The 27,499-nt window shown below is 39.8% G+C and overlaps 1 protein-coding gene across 1 annotated transcript in view; it reads left to right on the forward strand.

The window, feature by feature from the left end:
- The first annotated feature begins 416 nt into the window (after positions 1–416).
- Positions 417–27,499, forward strand: part of SH2D4A (SH2 domain containing 4A) — a 92,404-nt gene continuing 65,321 nt past the window's right edge. The window contains exons 1-3 of the mRNA XM_006896972.1: positions 417–597; positions 16,996–17,155; positions 19,290–19,449. Coding sequence (XP_006897034.1) covers positions 417–597; positions 16,996–17,155; positions 19,290–19,449 — 501 coding nt within the window. The remainder of the gene's footprint in view (positions 598–16,995; positions 17,156–19,289; positions 19,450–27,499) is intronic.

Consider the following 27,499-nt stretch of genomic DNA (forward strand, 5'->3'; position numbering starts at 1 on the left):
TAGGAAGTTAGGGTTTTGGTTTTTTTGATAAAGTATCTTTGGAAATTATAGGATAGAGGTAACACAAACTCTTACAAAAGTGTGCTTCGGCCTTTCTTTTCTTTTTCCTTGCAATGAAAAATGATCTTATATTTCCTCTATGCTTTATTCTCCTTGTAAGCCTGCTCATACCTAGCTTCTATACATTTTAATTCCCCTGGTTTTTTACCATTTCTCATTGCAGGATCAGTGCACAGCACTTTGGAAAGAATTTTTGGTGACGAAATCCAGAAGCCAGTTTGCGATGTTAATTGATCCAGTCAGTCAGGATCAAGGGCTGTGAGTCTCCCCAAAGATTGCCATACTCCTGGGTTCCAGCACTGGTGGACCTTTCAGGCACTTTTGCCACAGGTGTAAAAGACTCCAGAACTGCAAAGATGCTGAAACAGATACTTTCAGACATGTTCATAGATCCTGATCTACTGGCAGAGCTCAATGAGGAACAGAAACAGATCCTATTCTACAAGATGAGGGAGGAACAGATCCGACGGTGGAAAGAAAGAGAAGAAGCAATGGAAAAGAGGGAGTCCCTGCCAGTGAAATCCAGACCCAAGAAAGGTAAACTTAGCCTTGTGTGTTCTGTGAATGTCCTGGTCAGTTTCAGCATTTCACACTAGTCACAAATAAGCCAGGTGTGGCTCCAGTGTGGTGGATCTTAAATGGAATTCTAATAGCACTATTTGTCATCTTAAGTGTCCATACTCACATCAGTTACAGGGCATTTTATACCCTGGAGCAATTCTCTTGAAACCAGACTGACCTTAAATTGAAATGAAAAGTCACCCACGGGCTTTGATTTGAGCACTGGTAAAATCTGAAGGGCTTTTTTGCCTGTGGAATCCATGGCCCAGACACTGTTTGCCTCTGGGCTTCTAGTGTTTGTTGAATTGGTCTCTGGTGATCACTTAGACAAGGCTGTCGTTTGTTGTTTTTTTTTTTTTGTTTGTTTGTTTCTGTAAGTCCTTTCTTGGCAACGGTTTTCATCTATATTTCGGAAAATTTGTGTTCCTTTATTATGTAATCCTGAGGCAGAAGTTATATAGTGAAAGTTCTATAGTTTTATCATATCAGAAGGTTATTAGCCCCTTAAATTTAACACTTGAGGGAAAATATATTTTGCACTACGTTAGCTCCTTTTCTGAGAAAAAAAGTCTGATGGCCTTTAGGCCACTTCCCTAAAAAGATTTCTTTGTTTTTATCTTCTAGTGTCTTTGAAGATCAAATTCCAGGTAAATACAAAGGTAGTAAAGACAGTGTTGTGCTGCTAACCAAATGGTTCCACTCAGGTGGCTCAGAACCACCAGTCTCTCCAATGAAGAAAGGTAGACAGGCTCCTCCCAGGAGTTCCAGCCTCGGACACCCCATGGAGGGTCACAGTGAATCAGAGTCTGCTCAGCAACACAGAGGTTGAGTTTTGAGTTCAAAGGGATCATTAATGATGTCAGTTAGTGGTAACTAGAGACTAGAGGTGCTGTCTGTGCTGTAGACCATCTGAGCTTGTGACTGTTTTTTGCTGAGACCTCACTGGGTGCATAAGTGTTTGTAGACTTCTGCTTCTGGCCCATCTTTTCTCCAACCTGCTCACTTGTACCAGGCTCATATAAGTGCTACTATTCTCAGTGGTTCTGTGCCAGGCTGTGCAACCTCCTCTTGGCTCATTAAATACATCAGATTTCATTTTATTAATACTGTCATACCATGCTAGCTTACTTCTTAGCAGTTATTTCATCATCATGAGGTGTTTTGTTTTGTTTTTTTCCCCTATAAGCAAACAGTCCATGGTGGGTCTTCTAAAGAGCTCTGTGGCTCAGTGGATTATATGTTGGATTACTCACTCAAAGTTAGTGGTTCATTTCCACCAGAAACTGAAAGATAAGATAGTCTGCTTTAGTAAAGGTTTACAGTCGTGGAAACCCTGTGTGGTAGTGAAACTCTGCCTTAGAGGGCCACTTTGATTTGTAATTGACCAGACAATAGTGGGTTTTGCTTTGTTTGGTGGGTGAAGATGTGTCTTATGAGTTGTATAAATATTTTTCACTTCACTATGACATCAAATAGCAACAGCAAAAAACTAACCTAAAGATTGGTCATTTAAACTCAGCCAGGAGGCTGTGAAGAAAACATCTGGTGGTCTGCTTCTGTAAAGATGAAAACCAAAAAACCTATAGAAGAGTTCTGTGCTGACCATAGGGCTCTTCTGTTGTTCATAAGGTTTTCAAAGGCCTATCATTTCGGAAGTGGATGGCCAACCTGTTTTCTAGTGTGTCTTAGGAGCAAAGCCATCCCAGTACAGAAAACTAACAGGCAAGTTCTGTATTCATAAGAGCATTCGATAAACAAAGAAGTTTATACATGACTAAACTATAAAATAAAGAGTAATATGAAAGTCATTCCCCCAGTATAACTGACTGATAAGGGATGCACCCCTAAGAACAAACCATAAAAATAAGTAAGCTTATGATTCAAACTATGGTCTTTTCAATTACTTCCTATGTATCTGAAAGGTAGATAGTGAATAAGGATGACAAAAGAAGAATAAGTGTCTTTTAATTGTGGTGCTGGAGAAGAATACTGAATATCCTATGTCCGGCCAAAATAATGAAAAACAAACATGTCTTAGAGAAAGTGAAGTCGGGTAGGGTGTTCTTTGGAGGAAAGAATGGTGAAGTTTCATCTCACATATTTTGAGCATGTTGTTAGGAGGACAAGAACATCATGCTTGGAAAGGTGGAGGGTCAGCAGAAGAGAGGAAGACCTCAAACAAGATGGATTGACACAGGGACTCTAATAATGGGCTCCAGTATGTCTGAGATGATGAGGATGGTACAGGATAGGGCAAGGTTCAGATCCATTGTTCACAGGGTTGTAGACAACTATGAGTTGTAATTCCCTCGAGGGCACCTAACAATAACAACATCTATGGGCTGCCATGTTACCATGTTTTCAAAGACTATGACTTGTGTTTCAATGTTTTATATCCAAGGAACTGATGTTTACCTTTTAGTAGTCTTCAGATTAAAATAGGAGAGACTGAAAAGAATCAAAAGTGTGGCTTTAACCCAGAAATAAATCAGAAAACTTTTCCAAAGTGTAGTGGGAAAATTCAATCCCTTCTCTTAATGCTGGAGGATGACAGTCTATTATACTACACTCGCCACTAATCACATGTGAGTTTTGTGCTCATGTTGGTAGTCCAACTTGAGGTGTGGTCTAGTGTGTAAATTACCAGAGTTCTAGTGGTAAAGTTAAGCCGCCAACTGTAAGTATGTGGTTCAAATCCGTGAGCTGTTCTATGAGAGGAAGATGGGCAATCTCCTCCCGTACGATTTACTCCCTCTGAAAACATACTGGAGGGTCAGCTGTGGGTCTGTTCTGACTCAACAGCACATAACAACATTATAAGTTCACTTTGATCATATACTGGAATAATATTTTTCATGATTTGGATAAAATGAAATGTATTAAAAAATTAATTTCTTTTTATTGTAGCTACTAGAAAATGAGCATTTACAGGAATAGCTTGCTCTCATCTTTGGACAGCACTTCTCTAGAGTGTGATAGTAATACCAGCCAGCACTTATGGAGTTATGTGTTAGACCCCGAGCTAAGTGCTTAAATTTATGGTCTCATTAAATAAGCACAACTACACCCTGAGCCATGAATTACTATTTACATTTTACAGCTGGAGAAAATGAGATGGAGAGACCTTAACTTGCCCTGGGCTTGCAGCTAGGAAGTGATGAAGCTGTAATATATCCTGGGTCTAATTCTCAGAGCTAGTACTGCTAAGCCAATATGCTTCTGTCAAGATCAACTGACACTTAAGAATATTTACTGTAAGTACAACCACCGTGATTTTAGAGGCAAAGAGGGCAAAACTTCATCTCACATGCTTTGTGCATGGTGTTAGCAGGATCCAGCCCTTAAAAAAGACATCATTCTGGGAAGGGTGGTGGTTCAGGGAAAGAGTAGAAGATCCTCAACAAAGTGGACTGAAGCAGATCACGTTGGAGATCATGAGGGTGGCACAGGACAAGGTTCAGATAACTTGTTCACAGGGTGCCTGAAGTCGCAGTTAACTCAATGGCACATAGCAACAACATGTTCCAAAAAATACTTAGCACATATCTTAAGAGAATGTTTGCTTTGAACCTCTGTTCTGCATTAATTGTATCCATGAGAGACCAGAGAGAGCTTCCCTTATTAAGGCTGGCTCAGCATTAGTTTATTTGGTTCTCTCAAATTGTGGGAAATATAATGTAGCTGATGTTAGATGGATCTTAGCTGAAAGCAGGGAATACCAGAGGAATGTCTATCTGTGTTTCATTGATTATGCAAAGGCATTTGACTGTGTGGATCATAACAAACTATGGCTGACTTTGAGAAGAATGGGAATCCCAGAACACTTGATCATTCTAATGCGAAACCTATACTTGGACCAAGAGGCAGTCGTCAGAACAGAGCAAGGGAACACTGCATGGTTCAAAATTGGGAAGGGCGTACCCCAGGGATGCATCCTATCTCCATACCTTTTCAACTTATATGCAGAACAGATTATCCGGGAGGCTGGGCTCTATGAGGAGAAATGTGGGGTCAAGATTGGTGAATGATTTATCAACAATCTGCGTTATGCAGATGACACAACCCTGCTTGCTGAAACTGAAGAGGACCTGAAGCACCTGCTGCAGAGGACCAAGGACTGCAGCCTCCAATATGGATTGAGGCTCAATGTCAAGAAGACAAAGATTCTCACCACTGGACCAATTGGCAGCATCAGGATGGATGGTGAAGAGACTGAGATTGTACACAGCTTTAGTTTGCTTTGCTCCATAGTCAACAGTCTTGGCACCAGCAGCCAGGAAATTAAAAGGTGCGTTGCCGTGGGAAAGTCTGCTGTTAGGGACCTCTCCAAAGTACTGAAGAGCAATGATGTCTCTCTGGAGACTAAGGTGCATCTGATACAAACCATGGTCTTCACATTCACTTGTTATGCATCAGAGAGTTGGACAATGACCAAGAAGGATAGAAGGAGAATTGATGCCTTTGAGCTGTGGTGCTGGAGAAGAGTGTTGAGAGTACCATGGACTGCTAGGAAAACAAGCAGATTTGTCCTGGAAAGGGTTAAACTGGGTGGCTCCTTGGAGGCAAGGATTCTGAGGCTCCGTCTAACATACTTTGGACATGTTGTGAGGAGAGACCGGTCCTTGGAGAGGGACATCATGCTTGGGAGGGTGGAGGGACAGTGCAGGAAAGGAAGGCCCTCTCTGAGGTGAACTGATTCAGTGACTGGGATAGTTGGGATGGGAGTGTCAGAGACAGTGCGATTGGCACAGGACAGAGCGGAGTTTAGGGCTGTTGTACATAGGGTCGCTATGAGTCGCAAGCAACTCGACGGCACATAACAACAACAACAACAATGTGCTGCTGGATCTCTGTTTCCATCATTCCTAATTAAGACACTCTATTTAATGGGTAAATGCTTTACGACAGCCCCTGGAACATCACAGAGGCTCGTGGTGGTGACTCTCTTTCTGACTACAGTCCATGACATTTTAGGTCTTCTGTTTGTGAGAGTAGAATATATGATGATTATTTTTATCTGTTTCCTGTTCTCTTACACACATATCTTCTCTATTGTCAGTTATTGGGTAGTTTCTGCCTATGTCTTGCTGCATTGGGTCCAGGTGAAATGGAGACCAGAGGCTGGCTCTTTACCATGGGAAGAGATTGACCTTGACCTGATTAGATAATCTGTGTCAATTCTTCAAATTCCTCTCTCCTTCACCTATGTTCTAGCATACTATGTGGGGCTCTTAATGAGAAGAGGTTCACAATGTAGTATGACTGGAGTAAACCAGGTCATACCACCTTGTCTTTTCTGTGGTCATTTCTAACACTTTGCTGTTGTGTGCTGCCTAGTCAATTTTAACTCAGAGTGACTACAAGTGACAGAACTGACCTATAAGCTTTTGTAATCTTTAGGAAAGCAGTTCACTATGATTTTTTTTCCCTGATGGTGGGTCTGGGTGGGTTTAAACCACCACCCTTTTTGTTAGCAAGCAACAAACCATTCATCTGTACCACCAGGGCTCATATCTTTCTGCTTAAAAGTATTATTAGTGGACTCTTTGTTCTAGTACTTGACCCAGAGTAGCCCACTTTTTCTGGCTAGTTTTAGGAAAGTTGGTTTCAGAAAAAGCTTTCAAGAAAGGAGCACTTCTCAAGAAGAGCAAACAGTATATAAACATGATGGAAGAGGGGAAAGGAATGTATAATTAAATGGAAGTGCTATAAAAAAGACCTCTCCTGCACTGCCTTCTGATTAAAGACTGCACATAATTTCAAGGTGAAGTAGACAGGAAACCCAGAATGACCAAACAGTATTAATTATGACAATGCATGCCCTCTTAGAATCCCTTTAGTTTATAACTTTACTTTACGGAGCTACACTGGGGGCAGAAATGTGCTCCTATGCATATACGTTTTCAACTTTCCTCTTACCAGAAAAGTGAATGCAGAAGTTATCAAATAGTATTATTAAGATCACATGTAAGGATAATTTTGCTGACAATAAGTTAAAAGTGGTTGCTACAATACATTGCTAATTGACTACTACATATTCAAGTGAGATTCAGAAGAGGATGTAGAACAAAGGAAGTTACTGCTAATGTCAGCTGGATCTTGAATGAAATAAGGGAATACTACGAAGGATTTTTTGGTATTTTATTGAGTCTATAAAGACATTTGACCATGTAAATAAAAACAAGTTAGGGATAACACTGTGACAACAGCAGCCTAGAAATCAAGAGATGAATTGCATTGGGGAAGTCAGCTGTGAGGGACCTCTCAAGAGTACTGAAGAGCAACTACGTCAGGCTGGAGACTAAGGTGCACCTGATCTGGGTTATCGCCTTTGCAGTTACGTGCTCTGCATCAGAGAGTTGGACAGTGAATAGGGGTGATAGAAAGAGAATTGATGCCTTTGAGCTGTGGTGCTAGAGAAGAGTGTTGAATATACCGTGGACTGCTAGGAGAACAAACAGGTTTGTCCTGGAGAAGGTGAAGCCAGAGTGCTCCTTGGAGTCAAGGATTCTGAAGCTTCGTCTGACATACTTTGGGCATATTGCAAGGAGGGACTGGTCCTTGGAGAGGGACATCATGTTTGGCAGAGTGGAGGGACAGTGCAGGAGAGGAAGACCCTTGAAGAGATGGATTGATCTGTCACTGGAGTGGTGGGAATAAGTGCGTTTGAGATGGCTAGGTTGGCACAGAGTAGAATGGCGTTTAGAGCTCTTGTATGTAGGGTGGCTGTGAGTTGCAAGTGACTCGATGGCACACAACAACAACAACTGTGACAAAGGGAAATTCCAGAAACTTTAAGTGTGCTCATGTAAAACCTGTAAATAAGACCAAAAAGCAGTTGTACACTACATGATTTAAGATCAGAAAAGGTGGGCATCAAGGTTGTCTCTTTCTCCATACTTAATCAATCTTTATTTATCCAAGAAGCTAATAGAATATGGCATCAGGATTGGAGGAAATCTTATCAACAACCTACAATATGCAGCTGACACAGCCTTGCTTGCTAGGGTGAGGGTGGGGGAAGAGGATTTTAAATATTTACTGATGAAGATCAAAGACTAGAGTTTCAGTAAGGACATAAACTCAAACACACAGCTGTCAAATCCAAACTGACCTTTATCTGACGCTTCACTGGGTCAGCTGTCCTATGGGAGGAGACTGCCCATCCTCTGTCCAGGGAGAAGCTATAGATTCAAACCACCAGAGAGGTGCAACTTTGGTTTAGCAGTGCCACTCCCTGTGCATTATGGCACCAGAGCTCCCTTGCATTTCAACATAAAGAAGACAAATAATTGTTATGACAGGGCCATTGAACAACATCATGATAAATGGATAAAAGAAATTGTGAAGGATTTAAATTTTACTTGGATCCACAATCAATAGCAACAGAAACAGGAATCAAGAAATCGAAGGATACATCCTATTAGGCAAATCTGCTGCAAAAGATTTCTTTAAGATTTAAAAAGCAAAGATCATCTCCTTACTGACTACGGTGCACTTCACCCAAACTATGAGGTTTTCAGTTAGCTCACCTACCCAACTGAGTTGTCAATAAGGAAAACTGAGGAAATTGATGCCCTTAAATTGTGATATTGATGAAGCATATTAGATATACTCTGAACTGTGAAAAGAACAAGCACGGTTGCCTTGGAAGTAGTGCAGCTAGAATGCTCCTGAGAAGCAATGATGATGAGATTTCAACTCATATACTTTGGGTATGTTATGAAGAGAGCCAGTCCCTGGAGAAAGAAGAGAGTCAGCAAAAAAGAGGAAGATCCTCAATGAGATATATTGACATAGTGGCTGCAACATGGGACAGCAGCTATTGTGAAGATGGCATGGGATAGGTTAGGGTTTTATTCTTTTGTACTTAGGGTCATTATGTAGAAACATGGTCTTGTAAATTATCAACAAAAGTGGGGCTAGCATAGGAGAAAGAGTACTTCCCACACTGATCTGCACAACTTGAGGCAAGCAAGGCTTGTGACGGCAAGATTCTAGTGAGAGTGAGACCCTGATAGTGGAGAGACTGTGGCATTGCTGTGGAGAAGCTGTGGTAAGGTGTGACCTGAGGCTTCTCACATTTGTGCTGGCCATAGATGGATTTTGTTGTTCTTTCTGGATGCTTGAAGGAGAAACTGACTTAAAACTGCTCTGAGGCAAACCTTTCTGAATGATTTGGATATGACTGCTGAGCTGAAATCAGAGCCTGGACTAATAGAAGAGAGAACCTTGGAACTGTTGCACTAAAGCCTGGACTTGTATTGTGAGATATTCTTTGCCTCCCCAATTCTCCCACTCACTTCACTAATAAACCCATTTTTGGTACTACAACTTTGAGTCTTTAAGTCAGCAATAAATAATGAACCTCTTGCTATCAGTGGGACTCTACAGGCACTGTAGGGCTGGACTACAGACTCTTTTATCTGCTTTCTGCTCTGGGATGGTAAAGGGCTATACTATTCTCTGGCCCTTTCAGAAAGATACACATGGCCCTGTGCCTCCAAGGCCCATTTTCTCCTCTTTAGACACTTATCAACAAGCTGGATTGACACAGTGACTGCAGTAATGGGCTCGAGTATGTCAGAGATGATGAGGATAGCACAAGTTAGGACAGGATTCAGTTCTTTTGTTCTTAGCATTACTATGAGTTGTATCCAACATGACAACACATAACAACAACAAATGAGCCAGATCTAACTTAACAGCCCCTGTGAGTAATATCCAGAAGAAAAAAGCTGCTTGTTAAACCATCAGGACTTTCTCGCATTGGAACTACTGGGTAGGCTTGAACTGCCAAGTTTTTGGTTAGTAGTTTAGTACTCTACCATTTTGCTTCCAGATTTCTTTTGTTGTTGTTGTTGTTAAGTGCCCTCAAGTTGCAGGGGACTCATAGCGACCCTATGAATGAAAGTCCTGGACACTTCCTGTATAACTTGTCCTCTCTCCAGGCTCATAGGGTTTCCCGAGACAAGCTATTATGTAATTGGATACCACTCCTGCTTCCAAGCTTGTTTTAATGGGGGAGCTTCACAAACACTGTCCACCATGGGTAACTATTCTTGCATTTGGCTCATCAGTGTCACAGTGTTGGCCTTCACAGCAACCATGAGTTACCTCTGTACAGCAAGTGGATGTACCAGGGTTGCTTCCAGATTTCTTTTTCTAGTTAAAAAAAGAGAGAGAGAGATTTATTTTAAACTGTTGTTCGATGCCCTTTACTACTACTCACAGCACCTCCAGGAGCTGGGCCTTTCTATCTCCTGTGCCACCCTCATCATCTCTAAAATACTAGTTTTCGCTTTTCCCTCTTTTCTTTTAGTTCTTAAGCACGTCCCCCATTTCCACGTAATTCTAGAAGTTCTCTTTTCGACCTTAGAGGACTGCATTCTAACCTGAGAGTTAGCACCTGGCTGCCTCGGCCTGCAGTGCTCCCTGACGACTGGATTGAGGCTGAGCTGAGCTGCTGGGAATCTCAGCTTCCGCTGCCCCGTCCTGGCACTCTGCCATTATCCTCTCTGTGTCTCTCCCTGTTCGCTCAGAAAAATACTGGTAAAGATTTTCTTAGAGGGATCGTGAGAGATGGACATAATAAAACTATAATTAATTGCCTCAAGAGAGTATAATAAAGGGAGTTTTATGAGGTATGACAGATTTTTAAGGTTAATGAACCATTTGGCATTTTCTCAAAAAGAGCAGGAACTCACCAGCTTGACACTAAGTACTCTCTCCACTAGGGTACACTTAGAATTTATCTTCTGTTAGTAACTCGTAAGGGACCTTGTTGGTATAGTGAGTTAAGCCTGGCTGCAAACTTAAAGACTGGCTGTTCTAACCCATCAGCTGCTCTGTGAGAAAAATATGTGACAGTCTCCTTCTGGAAAGATTACAGCTGTGGAAACCCAATAGGATAATTCTCCCCTGCCCGAACACTGAAGCAAAGGTGAGGAAGACCCTCAACCAGGTGGACTGTGTCAGGAAGTGTGAGGACAGCACAGGACAGGACGGGGTTCAGATCCGCTATTTATAGAGTCACTATGAGTCGTACTCAACTTGACGGCACCTAACAACATCAGTCCTGCCTGAGGGGGTTGCAGTGAGCTGGAACTGACTTGATGGCAGGTCATAGGTTAGTTACTGGTTGCCACTTTGGTCGTTTTTCTGTTTGTGAACAGTGTCTGAACAGTTTCCTCTGAATGATATATTTGACTGTTTTTGTAGTGAAGGTTATAATTCTGCTGAGTTGTGTGCTTTTTTTTTCTTCTTTCCTGAAAATCTCTACTTAGAACTTTATCATCCTGCAGGAAGTGTCTGCTGCAGGGAGAAGAGTCTAGAGTGCCAAAATAGTGAACACATCTGCTTGGTGCAGAGTGCCTTTTTAAAATGTATCCCGAGGCAATGGTTTGACATAGAACAATAATAACAAGGACAGAGATACTTCATCAAGAAACTTTCTTCTGCTTAATACAAGGTGACAGGAGTGTGACAGGAGTCTGATATTTAAAAAGTGCATCGTATCTGCCCTAGTCTGGCATAGACTCCAGCCTTCTGGCCTCTTTCACACGCTTGCACAACTGGCCAGTTGGAGTCTACCATTCCTGTCCCATGCGTCTTGGGTAGAACTCTCCTTGTATGATAATGACTCTGAGTATGTCCACTCTAAACCCTAGTGACCTGTAGATTTTGGGACTATCTTCTTGACTTCTAGGTCTACCTCTGCAAGGCCTTAGGGAGCATGACCTCTGTGGCCGTATTTCAGGGGCATGGGAACTAGAGAGTAATATAACCCATGAGACCAATTTAAATAAGGGTTATTTAAGTAGCTTCACCAAGTATCATGCTACCCCAGGCAGTATTATCTTCTCACAAGCTGCTGTGAATCTCTGAGGTACCCATATAAGTAAATAATGGGATAATGATGATAGCAGTTAACCTCTATTGAACTCTTCCTGGGAGGGAGGACTAGGGAAGTATTCACCATATCTGCTGTTCTTCCTCCTCACTGCAGTCTTATGTGTTGTTGCTGGATGGCACTGTGTTGATTCCAAGTCATCTCAGGTCACAGAGTAGAATTTTCCCATAATGTTCCCATATTAATCTTCATGGAATAAACTTTCATGTCATTCTCTAATGGAGCTGCTAAGTGGGTTTGAACCAATAACCTCAATTGTGCTTTGAACTTTTGTTGTTGTTTTTGTATGCTATTGAGTCTAAACCAACCCATAGCTGACCCAGTGGGTTTTCAGATGCAGTTCATTGCATGGGAGGAGATTGCCCACCCTTCTCCTGTGGAGTAAACTGCATGCCTTAGGGATTGCAGTGCAGCAGATCTCCCTACAGATCCTTGTTATAACTATTGTCTTGTGCCATCAAGTTGACTGTGGCTCATAGTGACCTACAGCTAACAGATCCAAACCCTAATCTGTCTTATGTTAGTCTCACCATCTCAAATACAACTTGAGCCCATTATTATAATTACTATGTAAATCCATCTTGTTGAGGGTCTTTCTCTTTTATGTGGACACTCCACCTTTCCAAAGCATCATGTCCTTTTCCAAGAGTTGGGCCCTTCTAACAACATGCCCAAAGTATGGAATGTTACATTTCTTCAATCCTTGTTTCCAAGGAGCAGCCTGGTTACACTTTCTCTAAGACAGACCTTCCCTCCCCTTCCAGTCCAAGGAATATTTAATACTTTGCCCAATACCACAACTAAAAGGCATTGACTCTATTTTTCTTTGTCATCTTAGTTATTGTTCAACTTTCAAATGCCTAGACAATGGCTTGATCAGGCACACCTTAGTCTTTTAATGGACATCCTTGCTCTTCAGCACTTTGGAGGGGTCCTGACAGCAGATTTGCTCAATGTGATATGTCTTTTGATTTCTTGACTTCTAGTACCAGGGATATTGATTGAGGATTCAAGGGGAAAAAATCATTGACAGTTTCAGTCTTATTACCATCTATCATGATGTTGGCTATTGACCTGGTATTGAATATTTTCATTTTTTTAATATTGATATGTAATCTATATTAAAAGCTGAAGTCTTTGATCTTCTGAAGCAAGTACTTCAAGTCCTCTTCACTTTTAACAAAATTGTACCGTCTGCATAATGCAGGCTGTTGATGAGTCTTCCTTGAGTCCTGATGCCACATTCTTCTTCATAAAGTCCAGTCTATCAAATTCTTTTTCTCAGCATACATATTGAATAAGTGTGACTAAAGATATAGCCTCAACACACACCTTTCTTGATTCACTATAAAACATACAGTGTATCTTTGTCATGTTTTGACAACAGCTTCTTGGTCTAGGTTTCTCATGACCACAATTATTAAGCATTATAGGATTCCCATTTTTCCCAGTGTTAGCTATAATTTTTTGTGATCCGCACAGTTAAATGACTTTGTGTAGTTAATAAAACACAAATAGACATTCTTCTAGTATTCTTTGCTTTCAGCTAAGAATATTGCTTATTTAATCTGAAATAGCAATGATTTATCCCTGGTGCCCTGGCCTCTGCTAAATTCAGCTTGAATTTCAGACTGTTCTCTGTCAATGTACTGCTCTAACCATTTTCTTGGCAATCTTAAGCAAGGTTTTGCTTGCATGCAATATTAATAATATTATTAGATAATTTACACCTTTTGTCTTTTTGAAAATGAAAGCAGATAGGCTCCTTAGTCATATTAAAAAAAACTCCTTTCCGTGGAGCCAGAAATACCTGGTAGCTGACCCTCCCTTGGGTTTCCAAGGCTGTAGATTGCCCAAGAGGAGATTCCCTGTCTGTCTGCAGTGGAGATGATGGGAGAGTCAGACTTCCTGAGAGGAGTGGTCTTTGAATTAACAATTAAATTCCCTAAAAACTAGGCCACCAGAACTGCTGCTGTTCTTCAGATGAGAAAATTGAGGCGTATAGAAATTGGATAATGTTTCTAAGAGTACAAAGCTAGAAAATAGCAGTACTAGGATGCAAATCATGGCTAGTGTGACTTTAAAATGTATGATGTAACACTCTTCTCACTTCCAAATGAAGTCTGTAAAGAACTGTCTTTATCTAAAGATATTTTTACCAAATAAAAAAAAAGATATTTTTACCAAAGACTGAAGCTCTCCTGGGCAAAAGTCCCTCCATTTGGGGATTCCTGCCACCACAGGGCAAACCCAGGGACCAAACAGGAAAATAGGGTTTGGGGAACAAGAGCTTCAAGCAGGGGAAAGACTCAGTTTCTCAGTTGACTCAATGAGCTGCAAGAAAGAGAGCTGACTTGAAACCCTCCTGGACAGAAACTGCTTGAGTAGGTACCACTAATCTCATGCCATTCCAGAAACAAAGGAAGGCATTAGACTTCAGGACAGAAGACTTCATCAGGTGAGACACTCTTTCCCAGAGCCAGCACTTTTAGGTGCAAGGGAGAGAAAGAACTGAAACTCCTCTGAGGAAAGGTCCCTCCATTTGAGGATCCCTGCTGTCACAGGGCCATCCCAGGGACCACCCAGGACAATAGAGTATGGGATAGAGAGATACAAGTAGGGAAAAGATTCACTTTTTTCAGCTGGCATGTTGAGCTGTGAGAAAGAAAGTTCACTTGAAAGCCCCCTCTGCACAACCGGCTTCAAACTACTTAAGTTGACACCCCTGATTGTCTGTCTGCCCTCCAGAAACAAAGGAAGGCGTTAGGTTGGTTTCAGGAGAGAAAACACCATCAGGTGAGCCAGCATTCAGGTGCAAAGGAGAGAAGGGACTGAAACTTCACTGGAGAAAGTTCCCTCCATTTACGGATCCCTGGCTCCCTGTGGCCACCCCAGTGGACCACACAGGACAATAGAGTTTAGGACACAGAGCTACAAGCAAAGGAAAGATTAACTTTCTCATCTCGCACTTTGAGCTGGGAGAAAGAGAGCTGGCTTGAAAACTCCCCTGGACAGAAAGCGCTTAAGTGGAGCACCACTCAACCACTCCACAGACAAAGGAGGACATAGAGTTTGGGAGAGGGACTATAATAAGGTAAGATTCCTGCTGGACTGCATTGCAGACCAGAGGTAAACTGAAGGACTCTAGAAAGGCAAATTATCCCAAAAAGGACTTCTAGTAGAATGAGAGGCGCACCCAAGACAGAACATTTTAATCTGGTAACTAAACAGTAACATCATAAACATAAGAACAATCAGCAACTTATGCAGATGAAATAGAAATGGCCCTTCTCAAGAAAAAATTCATATAATGTCAAGAAAGCAGCATGTAGTTTTGAACACTGGAAAGAACAAATTAAGCCTTCTCAAAAAAAAAAAGCAGAGCATATTGCAGAGCCAAAGAATATCCTAATTTTTGAAAGTCAGAAAATCTTGATATGTAGGCAATTGAACATATATAATAGAAGGTACAAATGATAGAAGTAGCAGTGGAAGACAGAAATAAAGTGAATACCCCAGGGGCAGAGAACCAGAAGAAAGATACTGATGTGGAATTATTTGAACAACTACAGAAGAAGGTACAGATGATGAAAGAAACAGTGGAAGCCAAGGAAATACTCCAGAGATAAGGAGAAACTTGTACGAATACAGAAGAAAATGCAAAAGATGGAAGAAAGAATTGAGAGGATAGAGAAAAAGGTACAAGAACTTAAAAAATTATCACAAGAGAGATCGGGTACAGCCATTCCTGGAAATACCAGGAATGAATTAAAATGCAAAAATGGCAGAAGTGTCCAACACGTCAGAGGGACAAAAAAATACAGTGGAAGAGAAGGAGCAGAAAGTCAGTGAGCTAGGTGACAAGAACGTCAATGGAAACATAATAGAGAAAAAAATCAGAGGTGAGACATAAAGAAAATGCAGAAAGCATTAGAGTCTTGTGGGATGACATCAAAAGTAACAACATATGTGTGATTGGAATTCCAGAATATGAGGGGGACAGGGACATTGTTGGGAAAATTGTGGAAGAGGTACCAAAAAACCTTCTCAGGTATTATAATGAATGGAGGAATACACATTCAAGAAGCTTAGTGAACATGAAATAGACTATACCCAAAAAGAAAACATCAAGAAATATCATAATAAAATACTCCAAAATAAAAGATATCGATAGAATACTAAAAACAGCACAAGAAAAACAGAGTCACCTATAAAGTAGAAATAATTATATTAAGTTATGATTTCTCAGCAGAAAACATGCAAGCAAGAAGACAATGGGATGGCATATATAGAAAGTTGAAAGAACAATTGCCAGCCGAGGATCCTGTACCCAGCAAATCTGTCCATCAAACATGAAGGAGAAATTAGGTCATTTACAGAAAAGCAGGAACATAAAAGAATTTGTGAAAACAAGGCCAAATCTACAAGTGTTAAGGGAAGTCATTTCCACAGAGACACCAAAGGAAAGTAGATGGACCATAGTAACCAGAAACAAATGAAAAAGAAAATCAGCAAAGAAGCAACTATAAAACCTAACCTATCAATAATCACACTAAATGTGAATGGACTAAATGCACTAGTTAAGGGGGGGAAAAAAAGAGAAGAAGCAAAATGAATTAAAAAGAACAAAGCCCATCAACGTGTTGTCTACAAGAGACACATGTAAGAAATGAGGAGAAAGATAGATTAAAAATCAAAGGCTGGGGAAAACTATACCAAAAAAATACCATCCACAAAAAAGCATGAATGGCGATACTAATCTCAGATAAATAGACTTCAGAATGAAAACCACCATAAAAGATAAGGAAGGGCATTATATAATGATTAAAGGCACAGTAGATCAAGAAAACCTTGGTCAACATCTACCTATCTACCATAAGGTCGCACAATTTGGGGTAAAGGAAATGGGAAAGATTGGGTGGGGACCTGAGGATGGGGTAATTGTGGGTGTAGTCCAAAGGTGATTACTTTGATCAACTACCATGTATGGGAATGCTTGTGTGAAACATAATGTCAGTGAAGGAAACTGTGAAACACCACACACAAACTCCAAAATGCTCTGTATACTGTATGGGGGAGGTTGGGGCGGAGGAAGACAGTAGGATAAACACTTGAGTATAGTAGAATTTTAGATTATAAATGGCTATGGGGTCTTATGATATTTTGTTTCCCTCAAGGACTATACAAGCAATGCATGTTTTTGTCCTATCTCAGCTTGTTTACCAAAAGGGCTTGTGCAGGAGTCCAAACCATATTTTTAAAACAAATACTATTCCTGTGGTTGTTGCCACTGACATTGCCTCCTATTAGTGCTGTTTGTTCATGGGCAGGTTGGAGGTCAAACACATGATGAAGTACTTTGCCTTAATTTTTTTTTTCCCAAGGACCTTAAGTAATTATGAGAATCAGAGTAACCTATAGCAATTGATATTAATTATATCTGAATTTTATTTTGTTTGCAGAGAATGAGAAATCTGTTCAGTGGAAACTGGGAGCTGATAAAGAAGTCTGGGTCTGGGTGATGGGCGAACATCATCTAGACAAACCCTATGATGTGCTCTGTAATGAAATTATTGCTGAGAGGGCCCGGCTGAAAGCAGAACAGGAAGCCAAAGAGCTCAGGTATGAAACCTACAAACTAGTGAGATAGTAATAGTAATCTTAAAAAAGGAAAGATGCTTCTTATTTGTGCATGGTATCTGGTGGTGGAGTGAGGTGGGAATCTAAGGTCACATGAATAATTTTTATTTAGAAAGCTGCTTGTCTTTCCAGTATATGCCTTCATTCCCATAGTGCTATCAAATCAGCCATTGCACATTCCCTTTTTCATTCTGGTTAGATCTGCATGCATCTGCATGTTCCTCAGTAGTTATCAATGGCTTCAGTGCAATAATTTTAGAGCAGTGCAGGCCAGCACAGGTGAGCATGAAGAGAAGTCAGAATTTGTCACAATGCCATGACAAATCGATTGTGTTGCTATGGGGAGCAGAACAGGTAGGCCCTTAGCTTGGCAGGTTTGAGTGCACCCAGAGTTACCTTGGAAGAAAGCCATTGTGAACTTCCTCAAAAAATCAGCCGCTTTAAAACCCTCTGGATTTCAGTTCTATGCTGGCGCACGTGAGGTTTTCAGGAGCTGGAATTGACTCAATGGTGGCTAACAACCACCATTACCCCTGTAGATGTTATTGTTGTTCTTTGATGCCATCAAATCTAGTACGGCTAGCTCCTAGCCACCCTATGAATAACAGGTCCGCACCCTGTCCTCTCCTGTGCCATACTCACCATTACTGATATACTTGGAATTCAAGGAAGAAGAAGCTTTCTGTCCAGGAGAGGCAGGCTGATACACAGCTAACCACAGCCAACACGGGTTGCGGTAAATTCTGTTATTAAGGTATAAGCAAAGCATTGACTGAGAAAAAGTAATTGTAAAATGCAATTCACAGAAGAGTGAAATCTGAACCAAACTTTGAAAGGTACAAATAATTTTCCAGCTACAGAACTTCAAGAAGAAAATTATAGGCAGAGGACACAGTGTAATCCAGATTTCTGAACTTGAACCTACAAAGTTGTTTGGGGACTGATAAGTTGTTCTGAGTGTTTAGGGTGTGTATGGGTTAAGGCAGCAAGGGGCCCCCTGTGTACTGCCTTGAAAGTCAGATTGAGCAATTTAGACCTTACTCTTTGGACAGTAAGGATGACTGTAGATAGAAATGAGGTAATCATTTGGAGATAAAGGAAAAGAACTCAAAGCAGATAAATCATTTCCTCCGCTAGGTGCCTATGATGGTCTCTGCAAAGCCTGTTCTCTGTTGAGTGTCTTCTTCTGGCTTTGGGTAATAGTATTGACCCCCCTCTAGTGGTTTAGTGGTAAGGAATTGTGCTACTAATGCAAAAGTATGCAGTTTGAATCCACCAGCTGCTCCAAAGGAGAAAGATGAGCAGTCTCCTCCTATGCAATTTATAGGCTCTGAAAACCTGTTGGGGGGGGGTCAGCTATGAGTTGGTTCTTACTTAATACACCTAATAACAACTCTGAGCTAGTGACTGTACCAGGTGGAAATTTGAAAAAACGTGCAGACTTCAGCCCAGCTCCTGAGGGCTAGTAATGCTGCCTACAAGCTTCTGTACTTACGACACTTAAATGTATGACAACAGCCCAGAATAAGACGTACATTACAAAGAGGACTGGGAGCATGGGGGAAGGTAATTCTGCAATAATGGATGGATATTTCTTTTCTAAAAAAGTGAACTGAGGGAGGGGGAAGGGAGGGAGCAGGGGTAAAATGTGCAACAATAAATGAATGAAAAATCTAACTTTTCTGTAACTTTTGTTAAAATCACAATTAAAATAAAAAAATTATTAAAATCACAGAATGAAAAATTTTATTATAATAAGTATGGAGATATAAAAGGACTACTTATTTACTATGATCATAGGAAGATAATTTCCTTTAACAGCTTTGCATCTGGAGAGACTTAGATTCAAATCTTGACTCTGCTACTAAATGGTTTTGGAAAAAGGATAAAGGTTTTTGAGCATTTTAAATAAAAAATAACTTACCTTCCTCAGAGGGTTGTCATGAGGAGTAAGTAACAGTTTTTAGGATGCCTGACAAATGGCCTGGCATTTAAAAAGCACTTGGTAAGTGATGTCTGTTACTTTTGACATGTATTTTAAATATAGAAAGCATTGGAAAAACTGTCAATGTTGAAAAATGGATTTTTTTATAATTTAATTTTGGTTCCTATTTAGAAAACTTCAAGCCAATAGCTTGAAACCAAAATCAGAACCCGATGATCTACAAGCACCAAATAACTGGGAGACTCAGCACATCTCAAAGAAAGTGAGTGAGGAGAAGGAGCTGGGGCAGGGATCTCGACCAGCACCGAGCCCGGGAGAAGAGAAAATCCACGTGAGTCTCCCGTATCTGTAAGAGGCCCAGAATTTCATCACCAAGAGTCTTAATTTCCTAGGGCTAATGTAACATACACTACACATTAGATGGCTGACAGCAGTAGAATTTATTCTCTTCCTAGTTCAGGATGTTAAACTCCATTGTCATCGAGTCTTTTTTGATCCATAAGAACCCTAGAGACAGAGTAGAACTGCCCTTGGAAACCCAGATGAGGATTCCCAAGGCTGCCATGTACACAGGAGTAGATAGCCGTGTCTTTCTCAGCTGGTAGGCTTGAACTATCAACCTTTTGGTTAGCACTTGAGCACTAACTACACCACCACACCCAGGGCCAGTTTGTCGAGTGCTAGAAGTCTGACTTTTGGGTACCAGCAGGGCTCTGCTTCCTCCAGCTATTCTAGCTAGTCTTTGCTTTTTCTAGCTTCTGGTGGCTCCATGTGTTCTTTAGCTTGTAGGTGATTCATGTCACTTTCAGCCTCTGTCTCTCTATTATATATCCTTCTGCCAGGCGTCTGTATTTCTTTCGTAAGAACCTCAGTCATTTGATTAGGACACACTCTAATCCAGATGGCCTCATGTTAATTTGATTATAACTGAATAGACCTTATTTCCAGGTAAGGTCACATTCATGGAGATGTGGGCTAGGACTTAAATACATAATTTTAGGGGACACAGTAAATCCTTCATACTGGTGGCAGTAAAACTATTAGTGACATTGAGATGAAGGTAGAAAAGGCCAGTGTATCGAGTTTTCTTTCCTAGGGAAGACTCCTATTGTTAATGTCCTGCTGTGGATTCCATTTTGAAAGATTTGGTTCATTTGCCACTTCTAGAAAAAAAAAATTAAGCACCCCTCCTATAAGGATAATATTTAACATTTTAAAACTACTTTTATTATTTTTTCCTGTTATATATTTTCTGTAAAAAGTGTTGTCAAAATTTTTCTACAAAGGATCAAATAGTTAGTAGTTTCAATTTTGTGGGCTATATGATTTCTGAAACAATCATACATGAACAATGAGCCCAGTTGTGTTCTAGAGTCATTTCGTTTGTGGACCTCTGCTGTGTTATCTGCTGACACATTCATGACTTAGCACAATGTTCTATTAAGTCTTCCCTTATATACATTTAAACTATCAAACTCATTGAGTCAGAACTGACTCAATGCTGGCCCTCCTTCAGGTTTCCTAAGGTTATAAATCACACCGTAGAAGAAACTGCCCATCTTCTCCCCTAGAGCTGGATTAGAACTGCGAGAGGGCCATGCCCGTGGGGTTGATGGGTGCAATTTTCCGTTTCTTTAACCACCAGGGCACCCTTTTGCCCTTTATAGGACTTTAGACAACAGTGCTCTTTTGGCTTCATAGATTATGTCTGTGATTATGGTGTTTGCTATTTCTCTAAATATTAGAATGTTTCTCTATATACACTTTAATTTGGTTTTCATTCTCTTGCCCTTCAAGTGATTTATAAGCTCAAAAAAATTTGCTCAAATATAAATTTTTTGGCCTATGTTTGCTAAAATCAGATTATGAACTGCTTTATTCTGCTAGCAATTTAATTACACTGAGCATTAACAGGGAGTTTGCAGTAATTGAACTTCCATGCAAGTCCCAGCTCTGCAGGTCCAGCTGCAGGGACTCTTGTTGTCTTAGCACAGTTAGATGGGAGCATGTCATCTGTCCCGCAGAACTCCAGGGCTTGACAATATCACAGTAACTAACATGGGTTTTCTGAGGGAGGAAGATGTTCAGTCTCCTCCCATGCATGCAATTTACAGCCTCAGAAACCAAATAGAGTGTCAGCTATGAATCTATTCTGATTATGATTATTCTGGTTATGAGTTTGAGTTTGATGTTCAGATGAGGGTTACTATGTGGCCAAGCACACTGGTGTCTGATTTAATCTTCACAACAGCATTATGAGCTAGGAACTATTTGTATTTATCCATTTTACAGGCAAGGAAACGGGCTTAACTGGGATTCAAAACCAGGCCTGCAGGACTCTCAAGGTCACACTCTTAACTGCTGTCCTTTGTGGCCTCATTAAGATGAAGATAAATAGAATAATGTGAAAAGGCTTTAAAAAGAATTACAGACCGGAGGTACAAACTCTTTAATCTCAAGCTCATTGCTTTGGAGTCAGAATAGACTCATAGTGGATTTTCCAGAGACTGTGAATTACTCAGGAGGAGAGAACCTATTTCTCTCCCATAGAGCTACTGGTGGATTCAAACCACCAGGAAGGGTTTGGGTCAACTGTAGTACAACACCCTGTGGACTTGAATAACCAGCAGAGCTCCTTTTAGGACTAGAAAAATTTTTAAGTATGGTTTCCGTTCTAGGGTCAGCGTTTCCCTGTGTCACCAGTGAGGCACCCATGCTGCTCAGGCCTGCCTTGTCCTCAGCATGTCTAACTCCCAGCTCCTTCCAATCGGCTTCCTTATTAACACCCGTGAAATCAAGAAGAAAAAGAAAACTTCTCCCTCTAGAGTATTAAGAATGCATAGTTGTTTTGGTGTTTTAACTAAAACTTTTTGAAAAAAAATTTTTTTTAAAGGAGGGCAAGATAGTGAAATGGAAATTAAAAGAGACATTATGGTTGTTATTCTTTTACCGTATCATAAATATTATATGAGCCTTGCACAGTTCCATTTCTTAGATTTCCGTTAAACTGTCCTATGGACAGAGACAGGGGAGAGAAGCAGCATTTATATACAAGAAATATGGAAATAAATGCGGGAAGGTGAAAGCAATTCTGCTTCTCATCTTCCCCTGCATCAAGGGAAAGGCTTTTAGGACGTACCCCATAATGTTTGATGAGGTTCATTCTGACAGCAAGTTGCACAGCCAGGCAAAGAAGGCATTTAAAATGAAGAACATGGTTTACTATTTGCACAACCTAACGAATTATAGATTGTATGTTATTTTTGTGAACTCTGTTACCCTAGTGTCATTTACATCATGTGACCTTAGTTGTAAAATATTTAATAAACTGAGGATCCTATAATTTTTTTTCCAAGCTAACTTTAGTCTATTTTTTGGACAATTTTTTAAAAATTGTTATTTAAATGTGTAGAAGGATGTGATTCTTAGAAGGTTCCATTAGTCTATTTTATTTTCTCCTGGTTATAAGTTTTTCATTATTCTTGGAAGACTATTCATGCTGTGGATTAGGGCTTCTAGAGCTTTCTACCTTTTCTCTGATAAATTTTATTATCTTTGGTTTTATTTCTAGTTCCCTGATCCACCTTGAGGTGGTTTTTAAGGTGTAAGGTATGGGTCTTGCTTATGTTTTCTCCAGATGGTTTTCCAGTTATACCAACACCATTTTTTAAAGAGACTTTCCTTTCCCCACTTACTTGGTTCCATCTTCTTGTCAGAGATCAGTTGACCATAGGTGGATGAGCTGATTTCGGGGTTCTTGATACTATTCCATTGATCTGTATGTCTGTTGCTGTATTAGAACCATGCTGAAAAAATAAGGAAACCCAAAGACTGGGGAAAATATTTGGAAATGACATCTGATAAAGGACTTATATCTAAAATTTATAGAATACTCCAGAACCTTGACAAGAAAAAATGTAAAAAACCTGGAAGACAGTATGGTGCTTTCTCAAAAAGTTGCAAATAAAAAAAATGCTAGCGAGATAGTGGAGAGATTGGAACTTTTAATCACTGCTGATGGGAATGTAAAATAGTACGACCATTATGGAAGGCATACTGTTACATTATCAGAAAGTTGGAAATAGAAATACCACTTGACCCAGTACTTCCACTACTAGGAATATACCCTAAAGAAACCAGAGCTGCCACCCAAACAGATGTATCCACACCTATGTTTATTGCTATGTTATTCACAATATCAAAGAGATGAAAGCAACCTAAGTTCCTATCAACAAATGAAAAAAAGGAAAACTATGGTTTAGACACATAATGGAATACTATGCAGCACTGAAAAACAAGGAACTCATAAAATATTACAAAACATGGGTGCCCTTGACATTATGCTGAGTGAAATATTCCAGTCACAAAGGGACAAATACTGCATAACACCACTGTTATAAAACAGGACTGGCATGGGGGCTGGGGGGAGGAAACTGAGATAGAAGGGTATAAATAATGAATACTGCATTGGGACAGATGGAGGAAAGAACTATTTAAAAGGAATATGACAACAGTCCAGACTAAGAGGTATATAGCCAAGTGCATGGTGTGTGGGGGGGCGGGGGGAATTAAGCAGCAATGATTTTTTTAAAAAAAATGAACTGGGGGCATAAGGAATGAAAATGTGCAACAATGAATGAATGAAAATCCAGCTTTTCTATAAACTTTCATTAAAATCACAATAATGAAGGAAAAACAAAACAATAAAAAGAAATTACGATAGTTTTAGCTGTGTATATTTATTGTTACCTATAAACTGGGCTTACCAAAAATGTTTTTGTTGTGAAAACTTAACTCATTGATTTTTCATATAAAAGAAAAATAATGTTTCACATACAAAATTGTACTTTTAATAAAAGTTTACAGAAAAGTTTGGCTTTTGTTCACTCATTGTTGCACACTTTTGTCCCTTCCCTCTCCCCCAGTTCACTTTGCAATGCACTTCTTGTTCCAGGAGCCTATAATTTTAGGAAGATTTGCCCACTTTCCAGAACACCAGAGATTATTTAAATCGTGCCTCCCTGATCTACTATTATTATTATGATATTTAATCCTTGCATTTCCTTGTTTATTCTCATTTATAAAAAATGATAAATAAACCATGTGGCTGAAAGAATAATCGCCCTAAAGTCATCATGTCTTTATCCCTGGAATCTGCAAATAAAACCTTGCAAAGAAATGGAAATTTTGCAGGAGAGATTGTGTTTAAGGATATGGAGATTATCTCAGACTACCTGGGTAGGCCCAGTTTAATTACATGAACTCTAAAAGGGAAGAACTTTTCTCAGCTGAGATCAGAATCAGAAGGTATGACTATGGCAGAATGGGCAGAGAGATACAAGGTCCCTCGTTGTCGTTGAAGATGGAAGAAGGTCATGTGCAAACAATGCAGGAATGCAGATAGTTTATAGATACTCAAGAAGCCAAGGTAATATATTCTCTACATAGCAACCCTATGAACAACAGATCTGAACCCCGTCCTATCCTGTGCCATCTTTAACTATCATCTCTGATATATTTGGTCCCATTGCTACAGTTACTGTGTCGATCCATTTTGTTAAGGATTTTCCTGTCTTTTGCTGACCCTCTACATTTCCAAGCATGTCCTTTTTTAAAGAATAGCCTCCTCTTATAGAACCTCTCATAAGGAATTCTAACTTATCAACACCTTCATTTTAGAGCAGTAAAACCCACATAATACCTCTGACCCACATAAATGTGACACAATCGGTTTGTGTTGCTTTACACTGCTATTCTTGTTATAGCAGCCATATGAAATTAATACCATCTCGTATGATTTTAGGATGAGTGAATAAGATCTATTTAAAGCATCTGTTCTGGGACTTAACATATGTCAAACATTTGATTAACTCCCATTCCTTTTTCCCCTACAAAATTTATTTTTTAAAAAATATATAGAAACAGATTAGTTCACTAATTCATTTAAAAGTATTTTTGAGTACCTATTCTGCTTTATTTGGAAGTAGGACTGGCATCCACTTCCTAAACAGCATGCCTCTGGAAACTCTGTAAACTTTAATAAATGCCGATGGTTGTGGAAGGGCTTCAGGCCTTTTGTTCATGGGGTCGCTATGAGTCGTGCTCTACTTGATGGCAATGAACAATAGCAACAACATTCTGCTCTATATATTTGGCATAGAGATTACAGCATAGGAGTAAAAATAGCATCACTGCTGTCATAAACGTCATAATTTAGGTGAGCAGAAATTCATATAACTTAATATATTATTTTAAACTGCAATAAAAATGCAAAAGAAAAAAGGGGCATTGTACTTGGTCAGGGCTATATTTCTCTGTACTCCTATTACCTTAGACATGGATGATGCTGGGAGTCTGGAATGGCATTCCTGAGGACATGGAGCTTGTGATAGCAACTGAAGGATGACTGGGGTGGCCCGTTTAGCATTGCAGCTGTGACAACAGGGTTCTTTAGAGAAATGGGATGCCTGGACTGCAGAGAGAAGGTGGGCAGAGCCTACACCGTTAGGCTGGGAAGGTGGATACAGGCCAGAATATACAGTGAAGGATGACTTCCATGTTTTGATCTTTCTCACGAGTTAGCATGAGGAGACTGACATTTTGAAAGGAACAGATCATTCTTGCATTAAGAAGGATGGATGAGCAAGCTTTCTACTACCTAAGTTTCTAAGGTTATATGTTTGTGAGAAGCGGGATGGGTTCCACCCGCATAAGCAAGAACATCTGGAGGAAGGAGCTGGCTTTCAAAGAAGATTCTTGTGTAAACATATCAGGAATAGCTCATTCTTCTCTGATGATAATGGTAGATAAAAGTTTATTTTATACATAATAAAAGACAAAGAATTTTAACTTAGTTCACAAAATTTTTCCACATACAGTTATTTCATTTTACCCTCACCATGCTCCTATAAAGGAGACAAAGCATTATAATTTCTGTTGTACAGATGAAGAAACTAGTACTCAAAGAGTAACTTGTACTGTATCACAAAGAGGATCTCAAAATCCTCAATTCTGTATGAAATGGTCCCTGGCTTAAAATGAAGTTACATTCCAGTGCTCCATCATAATTTGGTTCTGCAATAGATAAAATACGCAGTATTACTGCCTTTATTATCAGTAACTTTAGAAATATTTTATTCGTATCTAGAGGCTAAAAATATTACATATAGATTTGCACTTAAAAAACACAGATCATAATCATTTGCTCTGTCAGTGAAGAAGGGCTAAACATTGGCATTTTATTTAGTTAGAATCTAAAAAAAAAAAATCATTGTACAAACAGCCACAGCAGACAAATCTAAGTAGAGCCTATCAGAACTCAAACATATTATAAGGTATCCTCTCACCCCAGCAATAATAGCAAAGTCAAACAGGGTAGCTAACAACAAAAGCTGGCAAGATTGTGGAAAAATTGAAACCCTTAATAACTGCTGAATGTAAAATAATGTAATGTAAAATTACATGTGTAATAATGTAATGTAAAATTACGGGATTTAAAATGGTTCAGCCACTATGGAAGGCAGTCAGTTATTTACTCAAAAAGTTGGAATTAGAAATATCATTTGACTTGACAATTTCACTACTGGGAATATACCCTAAAGAAACCAGGGCTTCCACCCAGACAGATGTATGCACACCCATGTTTACTGCTGTGGTATTCACAATACCAAAGAGATTGAAGCAACCCAAGTGCCTGTCAACAAATGAAAAACTATGGTACATTCACACAATGTACTATTTATTACACAGTATTGAAAAACAATGAACTTGCAAAACATTATACATATAGAGGAGCCTGGAGGACATTATGCTAGGTGAAATGTATCAGTCACAAAAGGACAAATGCTGCTGTTATAAAATAAGACAGACATGGTGGGGGTGGGGAGAGAATGGAAAAAGAGTGAATAGCTAATGAACACTGCATTAGAACAGATGAGGGGAAGAACTGTCCAAAAGGAATATAAGATTAGATATTACATGTGTGACAACAATCTGGAACAAGGAGTGCATTGTGGGGTGGACTGGGGAAGATTTGGAAGGGGGCAAAGAAAATGTGCAACAATGAATAAAAAAATAATATAATAATTTTTTAACCACTGTATTGTAAGTTAGAAACTACCTGACTCAGCTTCACATAACCTGATATGTTTAGCCATACGTCACCACCTTTCCCCAGATCTGTTCTTTTGGAAGAAAACCTCTGAGAAACAAAGGCTCGAGCCTCGAGGGTTACCCAATAACGTGCTTCCAAATAAAAATTCAAGTTTTCTCAGTATAGATTTCCAAGGTTAAGCTATGTTTGATTTTAACTATAATATGTATCTGCAAAGGTGCAGAATATCACTATATTTGCCTAAATTCTGTTATAAAAAGAAAAATCT

The sequence above is a fragment of the Elephantulus edwardii genome, unplaced genomic scaffold (genome assembly GCF_000299155.1).
Source record: "Elephantulus edwardii isolate Elephantulus edwardi_28Jun2011 unplaced genomic scaffold, EleEdw1.0 scaffold00195, whole genome shotgun sequence".
Classification (NCBI taxonomy): Eukaryota; Metazoa; Chordata; class Mammalia; order Macroscelidea; family Macroscelididae; genus Elephantulus; species Elephantulus edwardii.